The sequence below is a fragment of the Lolium rigidum genome, chromosome 5 (assembly GCF_022539505.1).
Source record: "Lolium rigidum isolate FL_2022 chromosome 5, APGP_CSIRO_Lrig_0.1, whole genome shotgun sequence".
NCBI classification, from domain to species: domain Eukaryota; kingdom Viridiplantae; phylum Streptophyta; class Magnoliopsida; order Poales; family Poaceae; genus Lolium; species Lolium rigidum.
In genome coordinates this window covers 169,980,592-170,005,664 of record NC_061512.1, presented here as the reverse complement: position 1 = coordinate 170,005,664, position 25,073 = coordinate 169,980,592, and the positions used below count along the sequence as shown (strand labels likewise).

General features: G+C 45.9%; 1 protein-coding gene across 1 annotated transcript; it reads right to left on the bottom strand.

The window, feature by feature from the left end:
• Nucleotides 1–22,361: 22,361 nt before the first annotated feature.
• On the bottom strand, nucleotides 22,362–23,695 carry LOC124656685 (transcription factor WRKY19-like). Its single transcript, XM_047195389.1, has 3 exons — nucleotides 23,350–23,695; nucleotides 23,132–23,263; nucleotides 22,362–22,911 (listed from the first exon to the last, which is right to left on the bottom strand). Exons 1-3 carry the CDS (start codon nucleotides 23,595–23,597, stop codon nucleotides 22,362–22,364), a joined length of 930 nt encoding a protein of 309 aa, XP_047051345.1. The 5' UTR covers nucleotides 23,598–23,695.
• Nucleotides 23,696–25,073: the final 1,378 nt, after the last annotated feature.

Here is a 25,073-nt window from a genome sequence, read left to right as displayed (position 1 = left end):
CACCACGGGGCGGCGCGGGCCCCCCTTGGCCGCGCCGCCATGTGGTGTCGCCACCTCGTGGCCCCACTTCGTATGTTCTTCGGTCTTACGGAAGCTCCGTGGAAAAATAGGCCCACTGGGTCTTCGTTTCGTCCAATTCCGAGAATATTTCGTTACTAGGATTTCTGAAACCAAAAACAGCAGAAAACGAGAACCGGCACTTCGGCATCTTGTTAATAGGTTAGTTCCGAGAAAATGCACGAATATGACATAAAGTGTGCATAAAACATGTAGGTATCATCAATAACATGGCATAGAACATAAGAAATTATCGATACGTCGGAGACGTATCAAGCATCCCCAAGCTTAGTTCTACGCTCGTCCCGAGCAGGTAAAAACGATAACAAAGATAATTTCTGAAGTGATATGCCATCATAACCTTGATCATACTATTTGTAAACATATGTAGTGAATGCAGCGATCAAAACAATGGTAATGATATGAGTAAACAAGTGAATCATAAGGCAAAGACTTTTCATGAATAGTACTTCAAGACAAGTATTAATAAGTCTTGCATAAGAGTTAACTCATAAAGCAATAAATCAAAGTAAAGGTATTGAAGCAACACAAAGGAAGATTAAGTTTCAGCGGTTGCTTTCAACTTGTAACATGTATATCTCATGGATAATAGTCAACATAGAGTAATATAACAAGTACAATATGCAAGTATGTAGGAATCAATGCACGGTTCACACAAGTGTTTGCTTCTTGAGGTGGAGAGATATAGGTGAACTGACCCAACATAAAAGTAAAGAGAATGGTCCTTCAAAGAGGAAAGCATCGATTGCTATATTTGTGCTAGAGCTTTTATTTTGAAAACATGAAACAATTTTGTCAACGGTAGTAATAAAGCATATGAGTTATGTACATTATATCTTACAAGTTGCAAGTCTCATGCATAGTATACTAATAGTGCCCGCACCTTGTCCTAATTAACTTGGACTACCGGATCTTTGCAATGCACATGTTTTGACCAAGTGTCACAATGGGGTACCTCCATGCCGCCTGTACAAAGGTCTAAGGAGAAAGCTCGCATTTTGGATTTCTCGCTTTTGATTATTCTCAACTTAGACATCCATACCGGGACAACATGGACAACAGATAATGGACTCCTCTTTAATGCATAAGCATGTGGCAAAAATTATTATTCTCATATGAGATTGAGGATATATGTTCAAACTGAAACTTCCACCATGAATCATGGCTTTAGTTAGCGGCCCAAAGTTCTTCTCTAACAATATGCATGCTCCAACCATGAAGGTGGTAGATCTCTCTTGCTTCGAGACAAGACGGACATGCATAGCAACTCACATGATATCCAACAAAGAATAGTTGATGGCGTCCCCGAAACATGGTTATCGCACAACAAGCAACTTAATAAGAGATAAAGTGCATAAGTACATATTCAATACCACAATAGTTTTTAAGCTATTTGTCCCATGAGCTATATATTGCAAAGGTGAATGATGGAATTTTAAAGGTAGCACTCAAGCAATTTACTTTGGAATGGCGGATAAATACCATGTAGTAGGTAGGTATGGTGGACACAAATGGCATAGTGGTTGGCTCAAGTATTTTGGATGCATGAGAAGTATTCCCTCTCGATACAAGGTTTAGGCTAGCAAGGTTATTTGAAACAAACACAAGGATAAACGGTACAGACAAAACTCACATAAAAGACATATGGTAAACATTATAAGACTCCATACCGTCTTCCTTGTTGTTCAAAACTCAATACTAGATGTTATCTAGACTCTAGAGAAACCAAATATGCAAACCAAATTAGCAAGCTCTAAGTATTTCTTAATTAATGGGTGCAAAGTATATGATGCAAGAGCTTAAACATGAGCACAACAATTGCCAAGTATCACATTATCCAAGACATTATAGCAATTTACTACATGTATCATTTTCCAATTCCAACCATATAATAATTTAACGAAGAAGAAACTTCGCCATGAATACTATGAGTAGAGCCTAAGGACATATTTGTCCATATGCTACAGCGGAGCGTGTCTCTCTCCCATAAAGTGAATGCTAGGATCCATTTTATTCAAACAAAACAAAAACAAAAACAAACCGACGCTCCAAGCAAAGTACATAAGATGTGACGGAATAAAAATATAGTTTCGGGGGAGGAACTCGATAATGTTGTCGATGAAGAAGGGGATGCCTTGGGCATCCCCAAGCTTAGACGCTTGATTCTTCTTAGAATATGCAGGGGTGAACCACCGGGGCATCCTCAAGCTTAGAGCTTTCACTCTCCTTGATCATATTGCATCATACTCCTCTCTTGATCCTTGAAAACTTCCTCCACACCAAACTCGAAACAACTCATTAGAGGGTTAGTGCATAATAAAAATTCACATGTTCAGAGGTGACACAATCATTCTTAACACTTCTGGACATTGCATAAAGCTACTTGGACATTAGTGGATCAAAGAAATTCATCCAACATAGCAAAAGAGGCAATGCGAAATAAAAGACAGAATCTGTCAAAACAGAACAGTCCGTAAAGATGGATTTTATTAGGCCACCAGACTTGCTCAAACGAAAATGCTCAAATTGAATGAAAGTTGCGTACATATCTGAGGATCATGCTCGTAAATTGGCTTAATTTTCTGAGCTACCTACGGGGAGATAGACCCAGATTCGTGACGAAAAGAAATGCTGGAACTGCGCAGTAATCCAAATCTAGTACTTACTTTTCTATCAAAGACTTTACTTGGCACAACAAAACTTAAAACTAAGATAAGGAGAGGTTGCTACAGTAGTAAACAACTTCCAAGACACAAATGTAAAATAAAGTACTGTAGTAAAAACATGGGTTGTCTCCCATAAGCGCTTTTCTTTAACGCCTTTCAGATAGGCACAGAAAGTGTAACTCAAGTAACATCGAGAGATGAAGCATCAACATCATAATTTGTTCTAATGATAGAATCATAAGGTACCTTCATTCTCTTTCTAGGGAAGTGTTCCATACCTTTCTTGAGAGGAAATTGATATTTAATATTACCTTCCTTCATATCAATAGTAGCACCAACGGTTCGAAGAAAAGGTCTTCCCAATATAATGGGGCAAGATGCATTGCATTCAATATCCAAGACAACAAAATCAACGGGGACAAGGTTATTGTTAACCATAATATGAACATTGTCAACTCTCCCCAAAGGTTTCTTTTTAGCATTATCAGCGAGATTAACATCCAAATAACGAGTTTTTCAATGGTGGCAAGTCAAGCATATCATAGACATTTTTAGGCATAACAGAAATACTTGCACCAAGATCACATAAAGCATTACAATCAAAATCTTTGACTCTAATTTTAATGATGGGCTCCCAACCATCCTCTAGCTTTCTAGGAATAGAAGTTTCAAGTTTTAGTTTTTCTTCTCTAGCTTTTATGGGAGCATTTGTAATATGTTTTGTGAAAGCCAAGTTTACAGCGCTAGCATTGGGACTTTTAGCAAGTTTTTGCAAGAACTTTATAACTTCAGAGATGTGGCAATCATCAAAATCTAAATCATTACAATCTAAAGCAATGGGATTATCATCCCCAAGGTTGGAAAAAATTTCAGCAGTTTTATCACAAGCAGTTTCAGCGGTTTTAGCAATTTCAGGTAATTTTGCGCGCTTTGCACTAGGAGTAGAAGCATTGCCAACACCAATTATTTTACCATTGATAGTAGGAGGTGCAGCAACATGTGAATTATTAGCATTGCTAGTGGTGGTAATAGTCCAAACTTTAGCTACATTTCTCTCTTTAGCTAGTTTTTCATTTTCTTCTCTATCCCACCTAGCACGCAGTTCAGCCATTAATCTTATATTCTCATTAATTCTAACTTGGATGGCATTTGCTGTAGTAACAATTTTATTTTCAATATCCCTATTAGGCATAACTTTCGATTTCAAAAGATCAACATCGGAGGCAAGACTATCAACTCTAGAAACAAGAATATCAATTTTATTGAGCTTTTCCTCAACAGATTTGTTAAAGGCAGTTTGTGTACTAATAAATTCTTTAAGCATGGCTTCAAGTCCAGGGGGTGTATTCCTATTATTGTTGTAAGAATTCCCATAAGAATTAGCATAACCGTTACCATTATTATAAGGATATGGCCTATAGTTATTACTAGAATTGTTCCGATAAGCATTGTTGTTGAAATTATTATTTTTAATGAAGTTTACATCAACATGTTCTTCTTGGGCAACCAATGAAGCTAATGGAACATTATTAGGATCAACATTAGTCCTATCATTCGCAAGCATAGACATAATAGCATCAACCTTATCATTCAAGGAAGAGGATTCTTCAACAGAATTTACCTTCTTACCTTGTGGAGCTCTTTCCGTGTGCCATTCGGAGTAATTAACCATCATATTATCAAGAAGCTTTGTTGCTTCACCAAGAGTGATGGACATAAAGGTACCTCCAGCAGCTGAATCCAATAAATTCCGCGAAGAAAAATTTAGTCCTCGCATAGAAGGTTTGGATGATCATCCAAATAGTCAGTCCATGGGTTGGGCAATTTTTAACCAGAGATTTCATTCTTTCCCAAGCTTGAGCAACATGTTCATTATCCAATTGTTTAAAATTCATTATGCTACTCCTCAAAGATATAATTTTAGCAGGGGGATAATATCTACCAATAAAAGCATCCTTGCATTTATTCCATGAATCAATACTATTCTTAGGCAGAGATAGCAACCAATCTTTAGCTCTTCCTCTTAATGAGAAAGGGAACAATTTTAATTTTATAATGTCACCATCTACATCTTTATATTTTTGCATTTCACATAGTTCAACAAAATTATTGAGATGGGCAGCAGCATCATCGAACTAACACTGGAAAATTGCTCTCGCATAACAAGATTTAGTAAAGCAGGTTTAATTTCAAAGAATTCTGCTGTAGTAGCAGGTGGAGCAATAGGTGTGCATAGGAAATCATTATTATTTGTGCTAGTGAAGTCACACAACTTAGTATTTTCAGGGTTGGCCATTTTAGCAATAGTAAATAAAGCGAACTAGATAAAGTAAATGCAAGTAAACTATTTTTTTTGTGTTTTTGATATGGCAAACAAGACAGTAAATAAAGTAAAGCTAGCAACTAATTTTTTTGTGTTTTGATATAAGTGCAGCAAACAAAGTAGTAAATAAAATAAAGAAAGACAAAAATAAAGTAAAGAGATTGAGAAGTGGAGACTCCCCTTGCAGCGTGTCTTGATCTCCCCGACAACGGCGCCGTAAATTTGCTTGATGCGTGTAGTTGACACGTCCGTTGGGAACCCCAAGAGGAAGGTGTGATGCGCACAACGGCAAGTTTCCCTTAGTAAGAAACCAAGGTTTAATCGAACCAGATAGGAGTCAAGAAGCACATTGAAGGTTGATGGCGGCGGGATGTAGTGCGGCGCAACACCGGAGATTCCGGCGCCAACGTGGAACCCGCACAACACAACCAAAGTACTTTGCCCCAACGAAACAGTGAGGTTGTCAATGTCACCGGCTTGCTTGTAACAAAGGATTAACCGTATTGTGTGGAAGATGATTGTTTGCGAGAGAAAACGGTAAAAACAAGTATTGCAGCAGATTTGTATTTCAGTATTAAAAGAATGGACCGGGGTCCACAGTTCACTAGAGGTCTCTCTCCCATAAGATAAAAGCATGTTGGGTGAACAAATTACAGTCGGGCAATTGACAAATAGAGAGGGCATAACAATGCACATACATGACATGATAAGTATAGTGAGATTTAATTGGGCATTACGACAAAGTACATAGACCGCCATCCAATCGCATCTATGCCTAAAAAGTCCACCTTCGAGGTTATCATCCGAACCCCCTCCGGTATTAAGTTGCTAACAACGGACAATTGCATTAAGTATGGTGCGTAATGTAATCAACAACTACATCCTCGGACATAGCGCCAATGTTTTATCCCTAGTGGCAACAGACACAACACAACCTTAGAACTTTCTCGTCATCTGTCCCAGGTGTCAATGCAGGCATGAACCCACTATCGAGCATAAATACTCCCTCTTGGAGTTAAAAGTAAAAACTTGGCCGAGCCTCTACTAGTAACGAAGAGCATGCAAGATCATAAACAACACATATGTAATAACTTGATAATTAACATGACATGGTATTCTCTATCCATCGGATCCCGACAAACACAACATAGAGTATTACGGATAGATGATCTTGATCATGTTAGGCAGCTCACAAGATCCAACAATGAAGCACAATGAGGAGAAGACAACCATCTAGCTACCGCTATGGACCCATAGTACAGGGGTGAACTACTCACTCATCACTCCGGAGGCGACCATGGCGGTGTAGAGTCCTCCGGGAGATGAATCCCCTCTCCGGCAGGGTGCCGGAGGAGATCTCCGAAATCCCCCGAGATGGGATCGGCGGCGGCGTCTCGGTAAGGTTTTCCGTATCGTGGTTTTTCGCATCGGGGGTTTCGCGACGGAGGCTTTAAGTAGGCGGAAGGGCGAGTCGGGGGCCGGACGAGGGGCCCACACCACGGGCGGCGCGGGCCCCCTTGGCCGCGCCGCCATGTGGTGTCGCCACCTCGTGGCCCCACTTCGTATGTTCTTCGGTCTTCCGGAAGCTCCGTGGAAAAATAGGCCCCCGGGTCTTCGTTTCGTCCAATTCCGAGAATATTTCGTTACTAGGATTTACGAAACCAAAAACAGCGAGAAAACGGAAGCGGCACTTCGGCATCTTGTTAATAGGTTAGTTCCAGAAAATGCACGAATATGACATAAAGTGTGCATAAAACATGTAGGTATCATCAATAACATGGCATAGAACATAAGAAATTATCGATACGTCGGAGACGTATCTAGGAGAAGCGCTCAAACCAGGCACGAGGGGCCTGTTTGAGACCATAGAGAGAACGTCGAAGACGACAAACCATCCCATCGGGAACAGAATACCCAGGAGGAGGCTGCATGTAAACCTCCTCACTCAACTCGCCATTAAGAAAAACATTCCGAACATCAAGGCCGGGAGACGGACCGGCGGCGAACGAAGCAACAACAAGAAGGGTACGCACAGTAGTCATATGAGCCACAGGGGCAAAAGTCTCATCATAGTCACGGCCGTGCTCCTGCTGAAAACCACGTACGAGCCACAAGACGCGCTTTATAGCGCTCAAGAGATCCATCAGAGCGAGTCTTAATTTTATAGACCCATTTACACGTGATGGGACGAACACCAGAAGGGGGAGAATCCCAAGTGCCAGTGCGCTCAAGCGCAGCGATCTCCTCAGCCATGGCAAGCTGCCATTCAGGATGACGCTCGGCATCCCGATAAGAAGTCGGCTCGGAAACGACGGAGAGACCATGCCGACTAGGAGAGTAACGAGCTGGAGCACGACGGCGACGAACAGGCCGTGAAGGGGAAGCTCATCTGCGAGAACACAAGTCATCGGAAGAAGAGGAAGAAGGGACGAGCATCGGAAGGAGCCGAAGCCGGAGAACGAGGAGTACTAGGTGGACTAGACGAACGAGAAGATGGCGCCGAAGGGGCGCATCAGAAGTAGGAGGGAGGGGAGGAGGGACATCGGGGGTGCATCCGGAAAAAGAAGAAAAGAGATATCATCCACCGGGTAAGTACCCGAGGTGGGGCGAGGATAGAAGGGACGCGTCTCATCAAACGTGACGTCACGAGAGATGCGCATCCGACGACCAACGGGGTCCCAACAGCGATAGCCCTTATGCTCATCACTCGTATCCGAGAAAAACACACTCAACGGATCGAGCGGTCGGTTTGGTGCGTTCGCGAGGAGGCGAAGGACATAGCAGACGCAACCAAATGAACGGAGAGTCGAGTAGTCTGGAGAAACACCAGAGAGACGCTCGAGAGGAATGCCACCCTGTAGAGCAGCGGAATGATGAATGTTAATGAGGTGGGCCGACGTAGCAACAGCCTCAGCACAGAAATGTGGCGGAAGAGAAGAAGCAATCATCATAGCATGGGTGGTCTCAAGAAGATGACGATGCTTACGCTCGGCGACGCCATTTTGAGCATGCGCGCCGGGACAAGAAAACTGAGTGAGGGTGCCCTCCTCAGCAAGGATACGACGAAGGTCTTTGGGAGATATACTCACCAGCGAGAATCAGCACGGAACACGCGAATGGGTGAGGAATACCGAGTGCGGACCATGGCCGCAAAACGCCGATAAATAGAGAGCACCTCACTGCGAGAATGCATGAAAAACACCCAGGTGTACCGTGAAAAATCATCAATGAATAAGATATAGTATTGATGGCCCCCTTTCGAAGCGAAGGGAGCCGGACCCCAAACATCTGAATGGACTAAATCGAACGGTCGCTGAGAGACAGACATACTAGTAGGATAAGGAAGCTGAATCTGTTTGCCTAACCTACAACCCTGACAGTGTAACGACCCATCTCCGCAGACGGACCCTAGAAGGCCACGATGAACCAAAGAAGACAGGCGAGAGTCACAAAGGTGACCAAGACGATGATGCCACTGCTGAAAAGAGCCGGTGACAGAGGCAACAACCGGAGGAGAACTGACAGATGGAGTGGCAGCGGAAGGAACATGAAGCCAGTCTAACTCCCAAAGCCCCGGAGACTTACGGCTACGAGGGCCAGCTCCAACCAGGGCCTGTGTGACATGGGTATACCCTTTGGGTACCCATTATTGGTATACCTGGATCGGCTCGGCCCAATATGGAGAAGGCCCAACAAGGCAACCCGAAGAAGTAGTCGACTAGGACTCTTGTAAAACCCTAGGCTGGTTGCATATATAAAGCTAGCCAGGGCACCCGAAATAAGTGGGACAACAGATAGACAATAGATAGACAACATAGCTCCGCCTACGGCGGCACCCTGTAAACACATCTATGATCATATACTGGATTGCTAGCAGCACGTAGGATCCTCCACCGAGGGGACCCGAAGCTGGGTACGTCGTGTGCCTAATCTCGCTCCCGGAATCTCCATCGTCGCTCTCTCCCGAAACCCAAGTCTACAATACGTAGGCATTGGCGAGGTGATCCCTCGTCAATTGGCGCCGTCTGTGGGAACCGCGGCGACTGGATTTCGTTATCCGGGCGAGATCTATCTCGAGTTCCATCATCAACTGCTTCGTCTGGCGGTCGGCTAAATTTTTTCATCAAGCGATCCATCAAGCGCGCTGACTCGTGTGGCCAGATCCTTCCTCAACATCAACGCGTTCAACTTCATCTTCCGCCCGCACGTGGTGCTACCACCGGGTTCAACAAAGATTGATCGGTAACGTATTCTTGCCATTATTTAATGCATGTGTAAAGTAACCACATGGACGCACACCCTTTTCCTTTGATTGAGGAATCTATCAGATGCACATCAGCTTTTATCCATGGATATTAACACAACGCTGCTATGTATTGTATTATGTACGAGGGATCGAATCTCTGTTATTTGCTCCACCGGAAAGCCAAAGCCGATGAAACCTGAAGCAAGGCGCTAGGCGATAGATGGGTTCAGCCAAAAATCCGGGACAAAACAAGAGGCCGCGTCTTTTAGTCGACGACACAACAACTTGGTCACCACGATGCAGCCGAATAAAATCCGATACAATTGCTGCCGTAACTTCATCCGACACACGGATCGTCAGGTGTTATATTTCCAATTAATTACTATTTATAAAATTTATTTGGCCAAATATTTTTTTTGGCTTGTGCTTTATTTGCACGCAGATTTTTGCGTTCCCATACAACTTCAGATCGGAACAAGCTACGATTACTTCGCCGCGCGTAGTCGCATGCTTGGGCTCGTCCGCCGAAAATCGACAGCGCGTACTCGCCTCTCTCAAGAGCTTGCTCGCCGTGAACTTCGACTGCGTCATCGACTGTATCCACCACATCGGCTGCATCTTCTTCATCGACTACTTTCGGCCAGGCGTCACGCGCCTACATCGACTGTGCTAGCTGCACGACTTGCTCTAGCGACGACCGCGTCGCACCCGATGAAAAAGCTAAGTGTTCCTCTTCCTCCAAGATTCACTTATTTATTTACTTTCGCCACACTCAAATACTCGGGGGCTGTGTCATTACACCCTTGCAATAAACACAATTAACCTTTGGAGATGCGCTATTACATCGTTACTGTAAATACACTCGATTACTCAGTGGATTGATCTTCTCCGGCTCAGTAGAATTATCTTCTCCGGCATAGTGGAATTATTTTCTTCGGCTCGGTGGATTTATTTTCCTCAGCTCATTAGATTGGTTTTCTTCGGGTTATCGTTGGTTTCTTCTAATTAATATTACCCGACAAATTTCCGGGTCAATGGATTCATCTTCTATGGTTATTACTGGAACTATTTTCTTCGGATCAATGGATTCATCCTCTATGATATCAGCGGATTCATCTTCTATGCGGATTCATTTTCTATGATTATTACTGGAACTATTTTCTTCGGATCAATGGATTCATCCTCTATGATATCAGTGGATTCATCTTCTATGGTTGTTACTGGATTCTTCGGGCCAATGGATTCATCCTTTATGATATCGACGGATTTATCTTCAATATATGCTCTATATTTAATGGCGTAATCTTCAATATGGATTCATCTCAAATACTTCATCTGGGATTCATCTTCATATATTATTGTCTATGGCTTCATCCTAAATGGCTTCACCTTATATGACGCCGCAACTCCGTCAACTTCTTTTGACATCATGGCTAAACACTCGGGGGCTCGACAACGACTTTGCCCCGAGTAACAACTGTGACACGGCGTCTAAGCAACAATCATGACGTCACCCCAGCAGCGCTCGGGGGCTCGGCTATTTCTTCATCATAGAATTTGGCGGCATCTATTATCACTATTTGGTGGTTTCTACTTCGGCTCGACTTCTTTTCTGCACTCAAAGACTTCACGCGTGTCGACTCCGTCGCGCCCAATAAGCTAAGTGTTCCTTTATTTCATATAAAGTTGATTATCATTTAATTTCATCGCACCCGACAGTTGGGGGCTGCGCGGCATATATTCACTTTACATATCATCGAATCTGAGCATCTGACACCGCATGCGAAAAAGAGAGTCAAGGGAAAGATAGAAAAAGTTTGTTTATTTGTACAGGAGAAAGCAAAATTCAAAGTATATAAGAGAGAACCCGACGAAATTGTCTACATGGAGAACTCGACGAAATTGTCTTCAATAAAGAACAAGACCCGAAGAATTATCTTCAAGAAGGTCCCGAAGAATTATCTTCAAGGAGGTCCAGAAGAATTATCTTCAAGGAGGTCCAGAAGAATTATCTTCAAGGAGGTCCCAAAAAATTATCTTCAAGGAGGTCCCGAAGAATTATCCTCAAGGAGGTCTCGAAGAATTATCTTCAAGGAGGTCCCGAAGAATTGTCCTCAAAGAGGACCCGAAGAAATTTTCCTGAAGAAGGAACTCGACGAAATTTTCATCAAGGAGGAACCCAAAAAAAAAAAGGAAAAGAAAAGAGAAAAGGATAGACAAATCTTCGGGTCCATTGACTCGTCATTTGTTCCGAGCAAGAGTATCGGCGATGTGCCTGACGACAATATAGAAGAATCCAATATATTAGGCTGTCTCATTCAAGCCCGAGAGAAAAATAGAAGAACCCGCAAAATGGGTCATTGCATCAGCCGAACAAGGCACTTGACAAAATATTCTCAGAGCGCCAAAGTCGCGAATAATCTCTGAATGCCGCAAAACTCTGCGAAGGTAAGACCCCGGGTCCGTCTCGTGTGGCGTGGCATCGCCAAAGACTGCGCTCTGCTACTTTTTTCCACATCAACGGATGTGAAGAAATATCCCGACGGACGCGCTCGTGGACCCGATAAAACATGGCCGGGGCTCGACGGATGGTAAGACCTTAAGCGGCACTCGTCGAGTTAGCACCGGTATCCCGAGATCATGTCCAGGGACGTGATCTTGAAGTAGGTTTCTGCGGATTGCCACTAGAGCAGTTAACTAGTACCTGATCCGTCAGATGAACTAGCCCCAATTACCATTATCCCTGTACAATATAGATATGGATGTCAAATAAAAATAGCAACGGCCTGGAGTCGATAAAAAGAGGGGCTGCGCCAAGTTCTTTATCAAGTAGTACAACTTGAGCCTATGCCTACGTGTAAGCACCTGCACATAGGCTCGGGGGCTACTCTTATCGAGAGTATTGTTCACCCTCCCGATAAGATACAAAAAAGAGGAAAAATTGTGGTGTCCATTAAAAGCAAGTTGAGCCTACACCCAAGTGCAAACACTTGGCTGTAGCCTCGGAGGCTACTCCCATCGGGAGCGCTGGCCGCGCACCCGATAGAAAAATAACTTCGACAGCATCTATGACAATCAAGGTTTGTAGACTCAACTCGATTCTACGACTCGAATGGAGCCTACTCCCATCGGGAGCACATGGATTTCATCAAGTCCTCCTAAAATATAGTTAAGTTCTTCATCGAGTAGTACAACTTGAGTCTATGCCTAAGTGCAAGCACTTATCCATAGACTCGGGGGCTACTCCCATCGGGAGCGCTGCCGCGCACCCGATAGAAAAATAATTTCAAGAATCGTCGACATCATCTACGCTACACAAGATCTACGACATGGACCTCGCCTTGTATTTTCTTCGCCTTTGGAGATGATTGTGCTTGGAGTCTCTACGCAAGTCTTCGACTTCCCTAGACACTCGGGGGCTACTGACATGGGTATACCCTTTGGGTACCCATTATTGGTATACCTGGATCGGCTCGGCCCAATATGGAGAAGGCCCAACAAGGCAACCCGAAGAAGTAGTCGACTAGGACTCTTGTAAAACCCTAGGCTGGTTGCATATATAAAGCTAGCCAGGGCACCCGAAATAAGTGGGACAACAGATAGACAATAGATAGACAACATAGCTCCGCCTACGGCGGCACCCTGTAAACACATCTATGATCATATACTGGATTGCTAGCAGCACGTAGGATCCTCCACCGAGGGGACCCGAAGCTGGGTACGTCGTGTGCCTAATCTCGCTCCCGGAATCTCCATCGTCGCTCTCTCCCGAAACCCAAGTCTACAATACGTAGGCATTGGCGAGGTGATCCCTCGTCACTGTGTGCGACGATCCTGAACCGCACAAGACTCAGCGTCAAGAATGACGCGACAACCAGAATCGGCGAGCTGGCTAGCAGAGAAAAGGTTCATCTGAAGGCGAGGAACATGAGAAACATCAGGGACAGAGAAAGAGGGAGTAGAAAGGGTGCCTCTACTAGAAACGAGGAATAGAGGTACCATCGGCCGTGATAACACGGACGGGAGAAATAAGAGACCGGAGAGCGAGACATAATAGAAGACTCGGAGGTCATATGAAAAGAAGCTCCGAGAATCCGGATACCACGGGGACATACCGATCGTGTAGAAACCGGTGGTCGCGCGGTGCTCGAAGAGCCGGTCCACGGAACCGGCGAGCGCCGGCGAGGAAGTGTCCGTAGTAGTGAGCGGACCACGAAGACCCCCGAGAATGTCCCGATCGAGAGAGTGCAAGCTGCGAGAAGATCACGAAGAGCCAGCCTGGCGACGATCCTCGGAACTGGCCGACGTAAGCCGGGATCCCGCGTCCAACGAGGTGGAGGAAGTGTGGCCAACCTTGCCACGGTAGGTGCAATGAGGACGAGGCGGAGACTCGGACCGCGAGGCTGGCCGACGTAAACAAGCATCAAGCGGGCGGTGAAGCTGCGCTATCTCATCCGCGAGAGAGGGCGCGGCCGGAGAGGTCGACGTACAATCGAGGTGCCGACGAGGAGCTATCACCCACACGCACGAGAGGCCACCAAAGGGGGTGACGGAGACCAACACGCCGATGAAGACAGAGTCGGCAAGCGCGGTCATAACCACGTGAAGAGGCCGCGAAAGTCGATGTAGAGCGGCAGGCCGACGTAGACGGAGTCGACGAAGCGCGGCCATAACCGCGGGAAGAGGCCGCAAAAGTCGATGTAGAGCGGCGGGCCGACGTAGACGAAGTCGGCGAAGCGCGGGCAGAGCCGCATGAAGAGGCCGCAAAAGTCGGTGAAGCGCGGGCAGAGCCGCATGAAGAGGCCGCAAAAGTCGATGTAGAGCGGCGGACCGACGTAAACGAAGTCGGCGAAGCGCGGGCAGAGCCGCATGAAGAGGCCGCAAAAGTCGATGTAGAGCGGCAGGCCGAGGGAGACAAAATCGGCGAAGCGCGGCCAGAGCCGCGGGAAGAGGCCGCAAACGGCGACGAAGAATGGCTAGTCGTCATACACGGAGGCAGCGGACAAAGACCAAGTACCGAAGGGAGGCCCAAAGATAAGGCGGGATCAGCGGAAGAAGACATCGGATAGCACACAGTATTTTTTTTTTGTATTCTTTTTTTCTCAGATCCAAGTTAATTGGCAAGGTGCGGATCGGGAGATAGAGAAAACGATGGAAACAGGCGACGCAGCGCGGAGCAGAGAGGAAAGCAGAGCAGGGCGAGCGGGCCAAGCCTGGCTGCGGGCGGAGCCGGGAGGAGCCGAGCCTGGCGCGGAGGAAGCGCAGCTCGAGCGGAAGAGCAGGCGTCGGGGATCGGGATCGGCTCGGATCGGAGCGGCGGCCGGGGCCGGAGGAGATCGAATCGTGGAGATCGAATCATGGAGATCTGCAGATTGAGGACGGGCGGGCGACGACAGAGATCGGAGGAGTACGGCCACGCGCGGAACGGCGCCAGCACGGGACGGGCGACGGAGCAGACCAGAGAAGAGGCTGAACACGTACTAGACTAGAGAATCAATTTTGCTCTGATACCATGTTAGAGGAATATGCGTGTTGTATTACCAGGGGGCCAAAGGCCACAATATATAGTACATGTACAGGTGCACATATGCAGAAAGCCCCCTAACATATGAGGAAACTACAATATACAGATATATACATCTAACAAAGACATTCCTTGATGAAGACCCAAACACCTACGATGTACATACGATTGATTTAAAAGATGATCCTCCGACGCTGAAACACGCTTGCAAATAGGATCCTATAAGGCTATAATTTGCTTAGTTCCCCTTTTACTTACTCCCTCGATCCCGGTTTACATGACCTACGCGTATCCCAAGATCATCAATTTGATTAATATAATATAAGTTTTACATTACAAAAGTTATACCATTAAAAAGTACAACATATAAACTTTCTAATGATATATATTTTGTATATATATAGTATTACTACTATGTTGGTTAAATTGGTGACGTAGGAATGCGCGTAGAACCTATAAACCGGGACGGAGGTTGTACTCACCTTTTTAAAACTAGGCGGTTGATGAGGGGAGCCTTCTTTGGTTTAAAAAGACAACTGAGTTATTGTCTTCAACAGTATGGACAAATATTTGTACGCTTAAGATATCTCCACCGACCTGATGCAAATGGACCACGGTTGTTCGTTTGGTCCAACCGGACAGGAGGACACACAAAACCTATCCCAGCAGCCTGCCGCAAACGGACCAACGAGTTGACGAGGATACATTCCAAGCTCAAATTTTGGCAGGAAATGCGTCGCTGCAAACACCATCGTGGACCGCCCAAGTGTAATCCCGATTCCGCCCTAGGCCCGCCGTCATCGACTCCAGGAAACATAATTAGGGGCTTCATTAATATTTGGCCAAAATGACCCATGTTTACAGAGAGGGCCAACCTTAACTAAACTACAAGGACCGTGTTTACTAGGCATCCCGTACCATGCCATGGCCGGGGTTATTCGTTGTCACGTCGCCTACTGGTTGGTGATGCATGTAAAATGTATACATGAATTTTGTAGTTTATTGCCACATATTAGAACATGTTTGCATCATATTAATAGTTATTATCATTGCTCTTAATGATTTTTGAAATTTTCTAAACAATTCCTTTTATTTTGGTTCTAACTTTCTTTGATAAAAAATTTTTGTTAGTATTTTTAACTTTTCATGAACTCTAACTCTCCATGGAACTCTAAAAAGAGCAAGACCAGGGATAAGTGGGGCTGAATTGCATTCATGTTTTTCTTGGCACAGTGTTTATAACTTATAAGTGGGTGGAGCAACTGCCAAAACAAAACAGTTGTGCTGGTACTACCATACAGCATTTCAGAGTTGTAAAATAAGTTGCCGGTTGCTATAGGCTCTGCGCGATCTCGGTGAAAAAACAGTGGTGCACCTGGCATGGACGCAGCTTCCTCACCGTGAGTATACGTACTTAGTAATTTTCTGGCAGAAGGTGCTGTTCCCTCATTTATAGGATGCAAGTTTCATCCATTTGAGTAAGGACAAACAGCGACGGGTGCGCAGGAGTGGGCCCATTTGCGTTCACACCGTATCCGCCACACTAGCAGCAGCCTACAGCAGCAACTTGGCCAATTGGCACTGAGATAAAATTCCCGATAGATGGATCTCTCCAGAGGCAGAGGGTTTGGCAATTCATATATACATTTCACAACACCCCCACTCGCGTGTGAAACAGGGCATCAGCGGTGGCTAAAGAGGGGGACAACAGCAATTTTTAGGCTTAATTGCGAAAACCATGTGAAAGCTAGGATTTGAACTCGAGACCTGGGGCTCTCATACCATGTTAAGCTTCATGCACTAACCACTTGAACCAAAAGTCCGAACTGATGGAAAGGGCTAGGCAATCCACATATACATTTCACAACATGTACTACTTCGTTGCGTTCCACGACATGGCCGGTCTAGCTGATGAAACTCATTCAAAAAATCAAATTAGAGAACTTTATCATGCGGATCTTTGGCCAGAAGATTGCTAGGTGGTTGGACAAAGGTGACGGTTTCTATAGTATGTATGAGGTGCTCGCTATAGGCCTGCTTGGCCAGACGAGTGCTCCCGTTAAGCCACGAGGGTGTCGCGGCGATGTCCCCGGTTCCAAGTTGGTGGGGGAGATTTTGTATTTGAAGGGCATAAGGTCCTTATGGCATGCATTGCCACATTTGTAGGTGTGTGTGTGCTGCTTCGCTTTTTTTTCTTTAAGTATGCTCTTGGTCAGCCCTTTGATGTATAAAATAATAAAGAAGGAACGAAGTTCACGGACTCCACCAACGTCTTGGCGAGCCTCGGCGTGTGTTGTGGATCGTCGGTGCGCATACCGCCGCCTGGTGCCGGAGGCATGCCGCTACCTTCTTATCGTTCTAGATCGATGGTGGTGGCTACATGGACTCCTTCTAGTAGGAAAGACACCAATCCAGAGAAACGAAGAGGTCAACATCGTATAGACAGGGACGGAGGGAAGGGGGGCGAGGGGGGCGTCGCCCCCCCCCCAACGATCCGCTCGCGCCTTGAGAAATATCTGCGATGAGCGCTTGTTTTCCGCTAACTGGCTTCGTTCGCCCCCCCTATGATCCATATCCCTTTGTAACAAATATAATAAATCAGCCTCTATGGCCCAAACGGCCAATCTTAGTTGCTATTTCTTAAGCCCAACTTCCCAAGTTAATCAATATTAGGTCTAGGGTGATTAGGCTATGTACGATACATACAACATCTACTAGGCCCAGGCCTACCACACCGTTGAGGTCACAGGACACATGAGACAGGTTGAGGAATCAACTTGCTATCGTATCAGATCGATCGACGGCGTTTCGTCTGGCTTGCGCCTGTGTTTGACCCGACGCCTGCCTTGCCGGCCGCCACCGAGATGGAGGGATCCATTCCAGTAGCCAGCGAACAAAATTGCAGATCAATCGGGATTGGCAAGCCGGCCGGTCGCACGGCCACTACCAGCATGAGCGATGGAAGGAAGAAATTAAGGTTGTTTCAAACTTCTGATTTGATCATGTATTGATATCCTAGAATCTTAGTTAATTTTTAGTCAACTCTAGATTAGTTTATCTAGTTGTGACTTATAAATTTATTCAGAAATTTGGATTGTTCATTTTTGCCCGTGTAGACATGAAGAGGAAGAGACATGTAATTCAAAATTTTATGAAGCGAAGAGGACGCAATGATGCACAACACACATGACGAGGAAGAGACCTGTAATTCATGAACTTTAATTGGCTCTTGTTGCTGCTTCAAGGTATGTACATAAGGTCCACAACTTCTTCCAAAATGCATTTTTTTTCTGTAAATACTGTTCATATTGATAGTGTAACTTCACTCATGAGGAGAGAGATGAAGGCTGTCTGCAAAGTTACAGACAGTCTGTAGGCTTCTTACAGACGGTTTACAGACAACATTTTTGTTGTTGTATGAAGGGTGTCTATAACTTATACTCACACATGGTTATGGCTAAAAATAGATAGCTTACAGAAAGACCACTGTAGACACTGTTTGTACTACTGTCTATATATGATATGGAGTACTATTACAGACACCATCTGTCTAGACCATTGTACATGCCCTTATAAGTGGGTGGAGCAACTGCCAAAATAAAACAGTTGTGCTGGGCACTACCATACAGTTTCAGAGTTGTAGAATAAGTTGCCGGTTGCTATAGGCTCTGCGCGCTCTCGGTGAAAAAACAGTGGTGCACCTGGCATGGACGCAGCATTCTCGCCGTGAGTAGTAATTTTTTGGCAGAAGGTGCTGTTCCCTCATTTATAGATGCAAGGTTCATCCATTTGAGCGAGGACAAATTTGATGTTGTTGTCCCGAGAATACTTAGGAGTGGGCCACTTGCGTTCACACCGTGTCCGCCACACTAGCAGCAGCAACTTGGCCAATTGGCACTGAAATAAAATTCCCGATAGATGGATCCCCTCCAGAGGCAGAGGTTTTGCAAGTGTACTTGTCTGGCTGGTGGCTGATGATTATGGAGCAGCATGGCGACAACAAACAAACTGAAACAGGGTGAGGGTTGGCGCTCCGCGCTCCGCCTACCGCGTGTGACCGGGAGCGGCAGACCTTCTCGCCGCCACCGCGTCGTCGTACGCGGCCAACAACGAGAAAACCCGGTCGCCTTCCCTTCCGTTGATGCATGTACTACGGAGTACTTCGTTGCTTGGCCAGACGAGTGCTCCCGTTAAGCCACGAGGGTGTTGCGGCGATGTCCCCGGTTCCAAGTTGGTGGGGGAGATTTTGTATTTGAAGGGCATAAGGTCCTTATGGCATGCATTGCCACATTTGTAGGTGTGTGTGTGCTGCTTCGCTTTTTTTAAAAAAAGTATGCTCTTGGTCAGCCCTTTGATGAATAAAATAATAAAGAAGGAACGAAGTTCACAGACTCCTCCAACGTCTTCGCGAGCCTCAATGTGTGTTGTGGGTCGTTGGGTGCGCAGACCGCCGCCTGGTGCCGGAGGCATGCTGCCACCTTCTTATCGTTCTCGATCGGTGGTGGTGGCTACATGGACTCCTTCTAGTAGGAAATACACCAATCCAGAGAAACGAAGAGATCAACATCATAGAGGGTGTGCGTCTCCGATGCAAAGGTTCCTCGGGCTATCGTTGGTGCCATCGTCAAGGTCGTAGCTGCTACCGGTAATCCTGCCTCCGCCAGCTTCGTAGTTGTGAGACATGTCGACGAGCGGTAGGGGTGGAGAGCGGTGAGGAGGGTTTTTGCGAGGCGTGCGTGAGGCGAGAAGGTTGGGGGAAATGTCAACTGCCAGGGTGCTTTCTTCTTGATCGATGATGGGTTGTAGGCGAGGTGGCATGTCACAATTTACTCCTCCAACGGGGCGACGAAAATCGGACGTCCAAATTGTCCGTGCGGGGCCGTTTCCGTCGCCCCGCAGACACGAAAATGGTCGTTTTTACCGCACGTTCGTTTGCGCCTAGGGTGCCTCCACCAGGCTGACGCATTTGGGCCACAGACATAAAAACAACAAAATAAACAGGTTAAAAGTAGTCTGATGGAGGCCGCAACAGAAGCCATGTTCTGCGTCGTCTGATCGGACTCGTCGTCGGAAGAGAGTCAATGACCTCAGCGTGAAACTTGTCGAGCATCTTCCACATGTCCATTTACGTGAGTAGCAAGTGCGGATCAATGATCGCCCAAAAAAATAGTAAGAAAACTACCGGTGCAATTGACCGAACAAGTCCTGGACGGCGAGGCGAGGCCCTGGCATACGGCGTGCGCTGCGGCGGTGTGAGTAGGTTGAGTTGGTCTGGTGGCGTTGCACTAGGGCAGCAAAGAAGAGGAAGAGAAAGTAAATCCACGCGGTCGATTTTGGTATCCCTGACGTGCGAGACCGGGTAACAAAAAGATGACACTCGACGCAACCGCACAACATCCATGAAGATGCAAACTCGACACATATTTGAGCTACGTTACATCTTCGCGGACAGCCCGATCGGGACGCTGAGCTAGTCCCAAACGTATTTTTCAACCGCGTAAGGCAACGTCAGAATCCGTTTGTGTAGCCCCGGCTACGCGTAGAAATCCAGCACGCATTGTGCCCTCACATCGGGAGACATAGCTGCCACCGTGCTAATTACGGTAACCGGGGCAGCATGTGGCCGATCCAGTGTGGCATGCAAGACGCACCCCCAGTTGCCCGATTTAGGGCCTGGCACTCCTAAAAGTCCATTTGAGGGTCTTTGCAGGCCCTAGTGGATACGCTGAACCTACGCAGGGGACATGGTGCGCACTTGGCGCACTAGGCCGTGTGTTGCTCGCTCTTTTTTTCCTGGAGTTTTCCGTGAAGAAGCAGACGATACGTGAACGGTGAATTTCGTATGTGGGTGACTGTCTGACTGATTCCGAAGGGGTAGGACGCGGCCATGACATGGACAGCTCTGCGAGTTACGGCTACAATTTAACACGGACGTTCGTACTGCCTAGCCTCCTTTTCGTCCAGTTATTGACATTCCGACCCCACCATCTTCTGAACTTCAAGTCTTCAGCCTCCTAAATGTGATCAATCGGTTGATCCCTCATATTAGATTATGTAAATTTATGTAGTACATACTCGTTCCGTCCGCAAATAAGTGTACATCTAGATTTTATGTTTAGTTAAACTCTTTAAACTTTGACCAAATATATAGGGAAAAGTAATAGCATTTATGACACTAATTAGATTCATTTTGAAATGTAGTTTCAAATTATACCAAAATCTCATTATATATGTTGCTACTTTTTTTTCTACGGTTGATCAAAACTTAAAATGTTTGACTTAGTACTAGAAGTACACTTATTTGTGGACGGAGGGAGTACATATTTACTGAATGTTTGACCATGCAAGTCAAAAAAGGGGAAGGAGAGGTGTTGAACCTAGCTACCCGCGTCTCCTCTGAAATCAACATAGATCGGAAAGACCGCATGCTGCATTTTTTTCTCTTAAAATTGAGGTTGTACCCTCGATCTTTACATTAAAATGATATGCGGTCTTTTTTTACTATACACATTAAAAATGATGCAAGCTGTATGCCTTGCTGTAAGGGATTAATAGGCTATAACTACAAGCATACAAGTTACAACTAACAACATCGATTTATTTGGCTCATAATTTCCTCCGAAACTTTACTTGGCTGCCCTCTAAACTATCTTGATATTTGTTTGTTTAGTTTGCTCACCACATACACCATGTGGTCCTCTAAACTATCAATAATGGTCCGTTTTACCCCTTAACCTGAAATTATGACCCAAAATTTTAAACCGGGTAGGGGGGGGGGGGTAAATGGACCATTATAAATATTTTATGGGAGTTTAGTGAGCCAAGTAGAGTTTGGAAGAAATGTTGAAATATTGGGCCCACATTTTGTGGCCCATATTAGATTGCAGATTTTCCTATAAATCCCAAAGCTCACATAGTTGCAGCCCATGTGAGTTTAAGCTTAAATTGGTGGCAGCTCACTAGGGAGTGACAAAAGGTGAGAAATTTAGTTTCATATGGAAATTTCGAAGGAATTTGTAAAAATAGACCAAATATTAGCAAAAAATTGTCAGATACGCCGAACTGTGAGTTTATTTGAGAAAATAAAGCCAAATATGCTGATCATCGGGCGCCTAGCTAGAGACGGTGATTCACCCCGGATTTAACCGTGGGGAGGGCTGGAGGTGCTCTAAGTGAATACACTTTATATCCCATCGAGGCTAAAAAAACTGGTTAGGAAGGATATTGACGTGACCTCCAAATGCTTAGGTTGGCGTTTGCAGAAAAGGAGTATAAGATATCTCTGGTCCAAAATGTCTAGGCACTGAGCCAGATAAATAATGAATGCAGTATGAAGCCTCCACTGTATTTGGGAGTCCTAAAGAAATGAAATGCTATGAAGGAAAACGGAACATAATTTCATCTCCTAACTCTTACAACATTGTTCTGCAGTACGCCTGCACTGACCAAGAGGAAGAAGCTACACTCACACGCAGAAGGTGGATGCTTCTCTAATTATCTACTGATGCGTTTCTCTCCTGGCCATCACATCTCGGCAAGGAAGAAAGAAACGTCAAAGTTCGGGTCGAACAACTCGTCGAGGGAGAAGGCGGTCTCCGGTATACTCGTGGCAGAGACCAGCGCGGACACTATACTCGAATCCTCCTCGAACGGGATGTAGCTCCAGTCCGAGGTCGCCGGCGAGAGTTCAGGCAGGGACGGCGAGAGCGACACTCCTTGCCCGGAACAGTTCTCCGACGTCGACGGAGTGGAGAACGTGTAGTGCTCCGGCGGCGCCGTCAGGCCGCTCACGGACGGCGAGGAGAAACTGAAGGGCGTGGACTGCTGAGGCCCGGGTGTGAGGCCCTCGGTGTTCACCGTCAGGCTCGAGCTCAGGCTCTTCAGAAGGCTGCCCGCGTCCGGGTTCGGCGTCGCCGGCAGCACCTTGACCACCTGCGCCGCCGCCGTCTTATGAAGGCACGTGTGTGTGCCGTGGTAGGTCACGTCGTAGAGCGTCGGGTCCTCGTCGGCGCGCTGCACCTGCTTGATCGCGGCGCAGCCCTGAGTTTTCCGGTGCGTGCAACGGTAGTATGCCCTGCAATGTTGCACAGCTCAGGTCAGGGACGGCGACCAAAACAATCCCCTTTGGAGCATCATGCCCAATCAAAGTCAGAAGACGTGTGCACTCTCTACTCTATCTGGAACAGGAACAGAGGAGAAAGGCTGCAACAGATGTGTCCAATAGATTTCGAAAACATGTGCGGATTAGGGGCTGAGAAAGATGAACATCTGCTGAAAAGTGTGCGAAAACCAACCTTGGGTGCTGGGCTCCAAGGATCTCCTTCTGCCCGTACTTCCTCCAGCTGAAGCCGTCGTCCTCTCGGGCATCCGCTCCTCCTCCCGCCGAGCTCACCCTTACCCGACGATCCCCTTTCTCCATCATCTTCCTGCAAATCCAAGAACAGGACATCACTAAATAATTTAGCCCCAAGAATATCCAAAATGAGCTCGAATTTTTTCAGACAGTACTCACCTCTTCTTAGGCATGCCGGAGTCGATGCGGGCGTCGGCGGCAGAGCGCTTCGAGCCGTGGAAGTGCCCGGACATAATCATGCCGATGGACTTCTCGGTGACGATGACGATCTGCTCGGTCAGGTGCTTGCAGAGGTCGGGACAGCCCCCCAGGTGCACGTCCAGCTGCTTCACCAGCTCTTGGATGTGGCTCAGCTCGGTCATCACCCGACGGCTCCCTCCTCCGTTGCCGTCCACCAAGCTCTCCATCTCTCTCTGTTCTTAATTCTATCCGCTACTTCAGCTACAGAATTTTCTCTCTGTTTTTCGAAGACAAGCCAAGATACGAAGTGTGCAGCGTGCGTGCGTGAGTGATAACCGGTATGTAATCAAAGTTGAGGTGAGATGATGAGTGAAGCAAGGTGAGGTGGGGAGGAGCGTCTTATATAATGGCCGAAGGAACCGCGTTTCGGTTGAGCTGAGTAGAAAGAACAGTACTCTGACCGGTGAGCTTAGTAGAGACTCTGATTTTATTGGCCGAGCCCATGATATGTTATATTTAGGCTTGCGCTTTCATAAATCCTCAAATCTCAAAACACATCTAATGTATCCATCATTGTTAGCAGATGGTCCGTCATGCAGGAACTTTCAGACTGGTTACTGATTTAGTTTGCAGTTTGGACCAACTTAACCGTTGCAGCCAAAATGTAAAGAATGGAAGAGCCCTTTTGCCTTGCTACAGCTCTGGACAAAAGACATGTTTTATTAATCCATGAAAATCTTTACTATGAAGCCCACTTATGATCTCAAAAAAAGGCACTGGTACAATGCAAAACTTTATTCTGTCATCAATTAATATGCATTGTTTCTGTTCAAAATCTGTTTGCATTCATAAGAGCACAAAGTCATGACATCTGAATCTTCCATTTCTGCCTAGGAATCGCCACTTTGTTAGATTCTTTGAGCTCCAGAGAGTCCCTCAGATGTTTGTGTACAAATAAAGACCACACAGCCTCTTAAAGTAGTATGACGTTCTACTCTTGTCTTCATCATACGGGAATAAACGAATACTGCTAGGTATGCATACATATGGTTCGAAACATCGTTTTCCCCAGATTTACTGATGCGTTTTGGACGGTACTCGCTGCACCGCCCTTCCATACTTCTTAGGTTATGATTCTAACATTAGACCGTAAGCTTACTTTCTTCATTTAGTCCCAGACCGAAAGTACTGACAGCTGGTATAAAACTCAGTGCATATTTCACCTGATTCTTGTTGTCTCAGAATTTGCCACTAACAGAGGGCAGGTAAATCTTAACTTTTTACAAGGAATATCAAGAGGATCTTACTGTACATGATTCTCACGACTTCTGGACATCGTTTCAAACGGTTTCCTGATCAATTCTGTACAAAATCTTGTAGGAGTATTTTTTTTTTTGAAACGGGGGCAAAAGCTTTGCCCCAATCTATTAATTAAGGAGAAGTTTAGCAAGTTTATAGACACGTTACAAGGTACAAGATAGAAGAATTACTCTCCCGGCATCAAACCCCCCAAGCGTTTTGCACCCGCTAACACCCAAAGTTTAGTCTCTCTCCTAATCTTGTCAAAAACAACTTGAGCGGGAGCTTGTTTGTTACAGAAAACCCTCGCGTTCCGCTCGCACCAAATCTCCCAAGTTATAAGCAAAGTGAGAGTTGGCATGGCCTTGCGGTTTGGAGCACTTCTGGCCGCCATCCCATTCCAC

What these genes read in the sequence shown, in the direction of transcription:
- LOC124656685 (XM_047195389.1), bottom strand. Translation starts at nt 23,597, where the DNA reads ATGGAGAGCTTGGTGGACGGCAACGGAGGAGGGAGCCGTCGGGTGATG. An exon ending in TCCGGCATGCCTAAGAAGAG is followed by an intron (nt 23,264 to 23,349) that starts GTGAGTACTGTC and finishes TTGGATTTGCAG; the next exon opens with GAAGATGATGGAGAAAGGGG. An exon ending in CTTGGAGCCCAGCACCCAAG is followed by an intron (nt 22,912 to 23,131) that starts GTTGGTTTTCGC and finishes GCAACATTGCAG; the next exon opens with GGCATACTACCGTTGCACGC.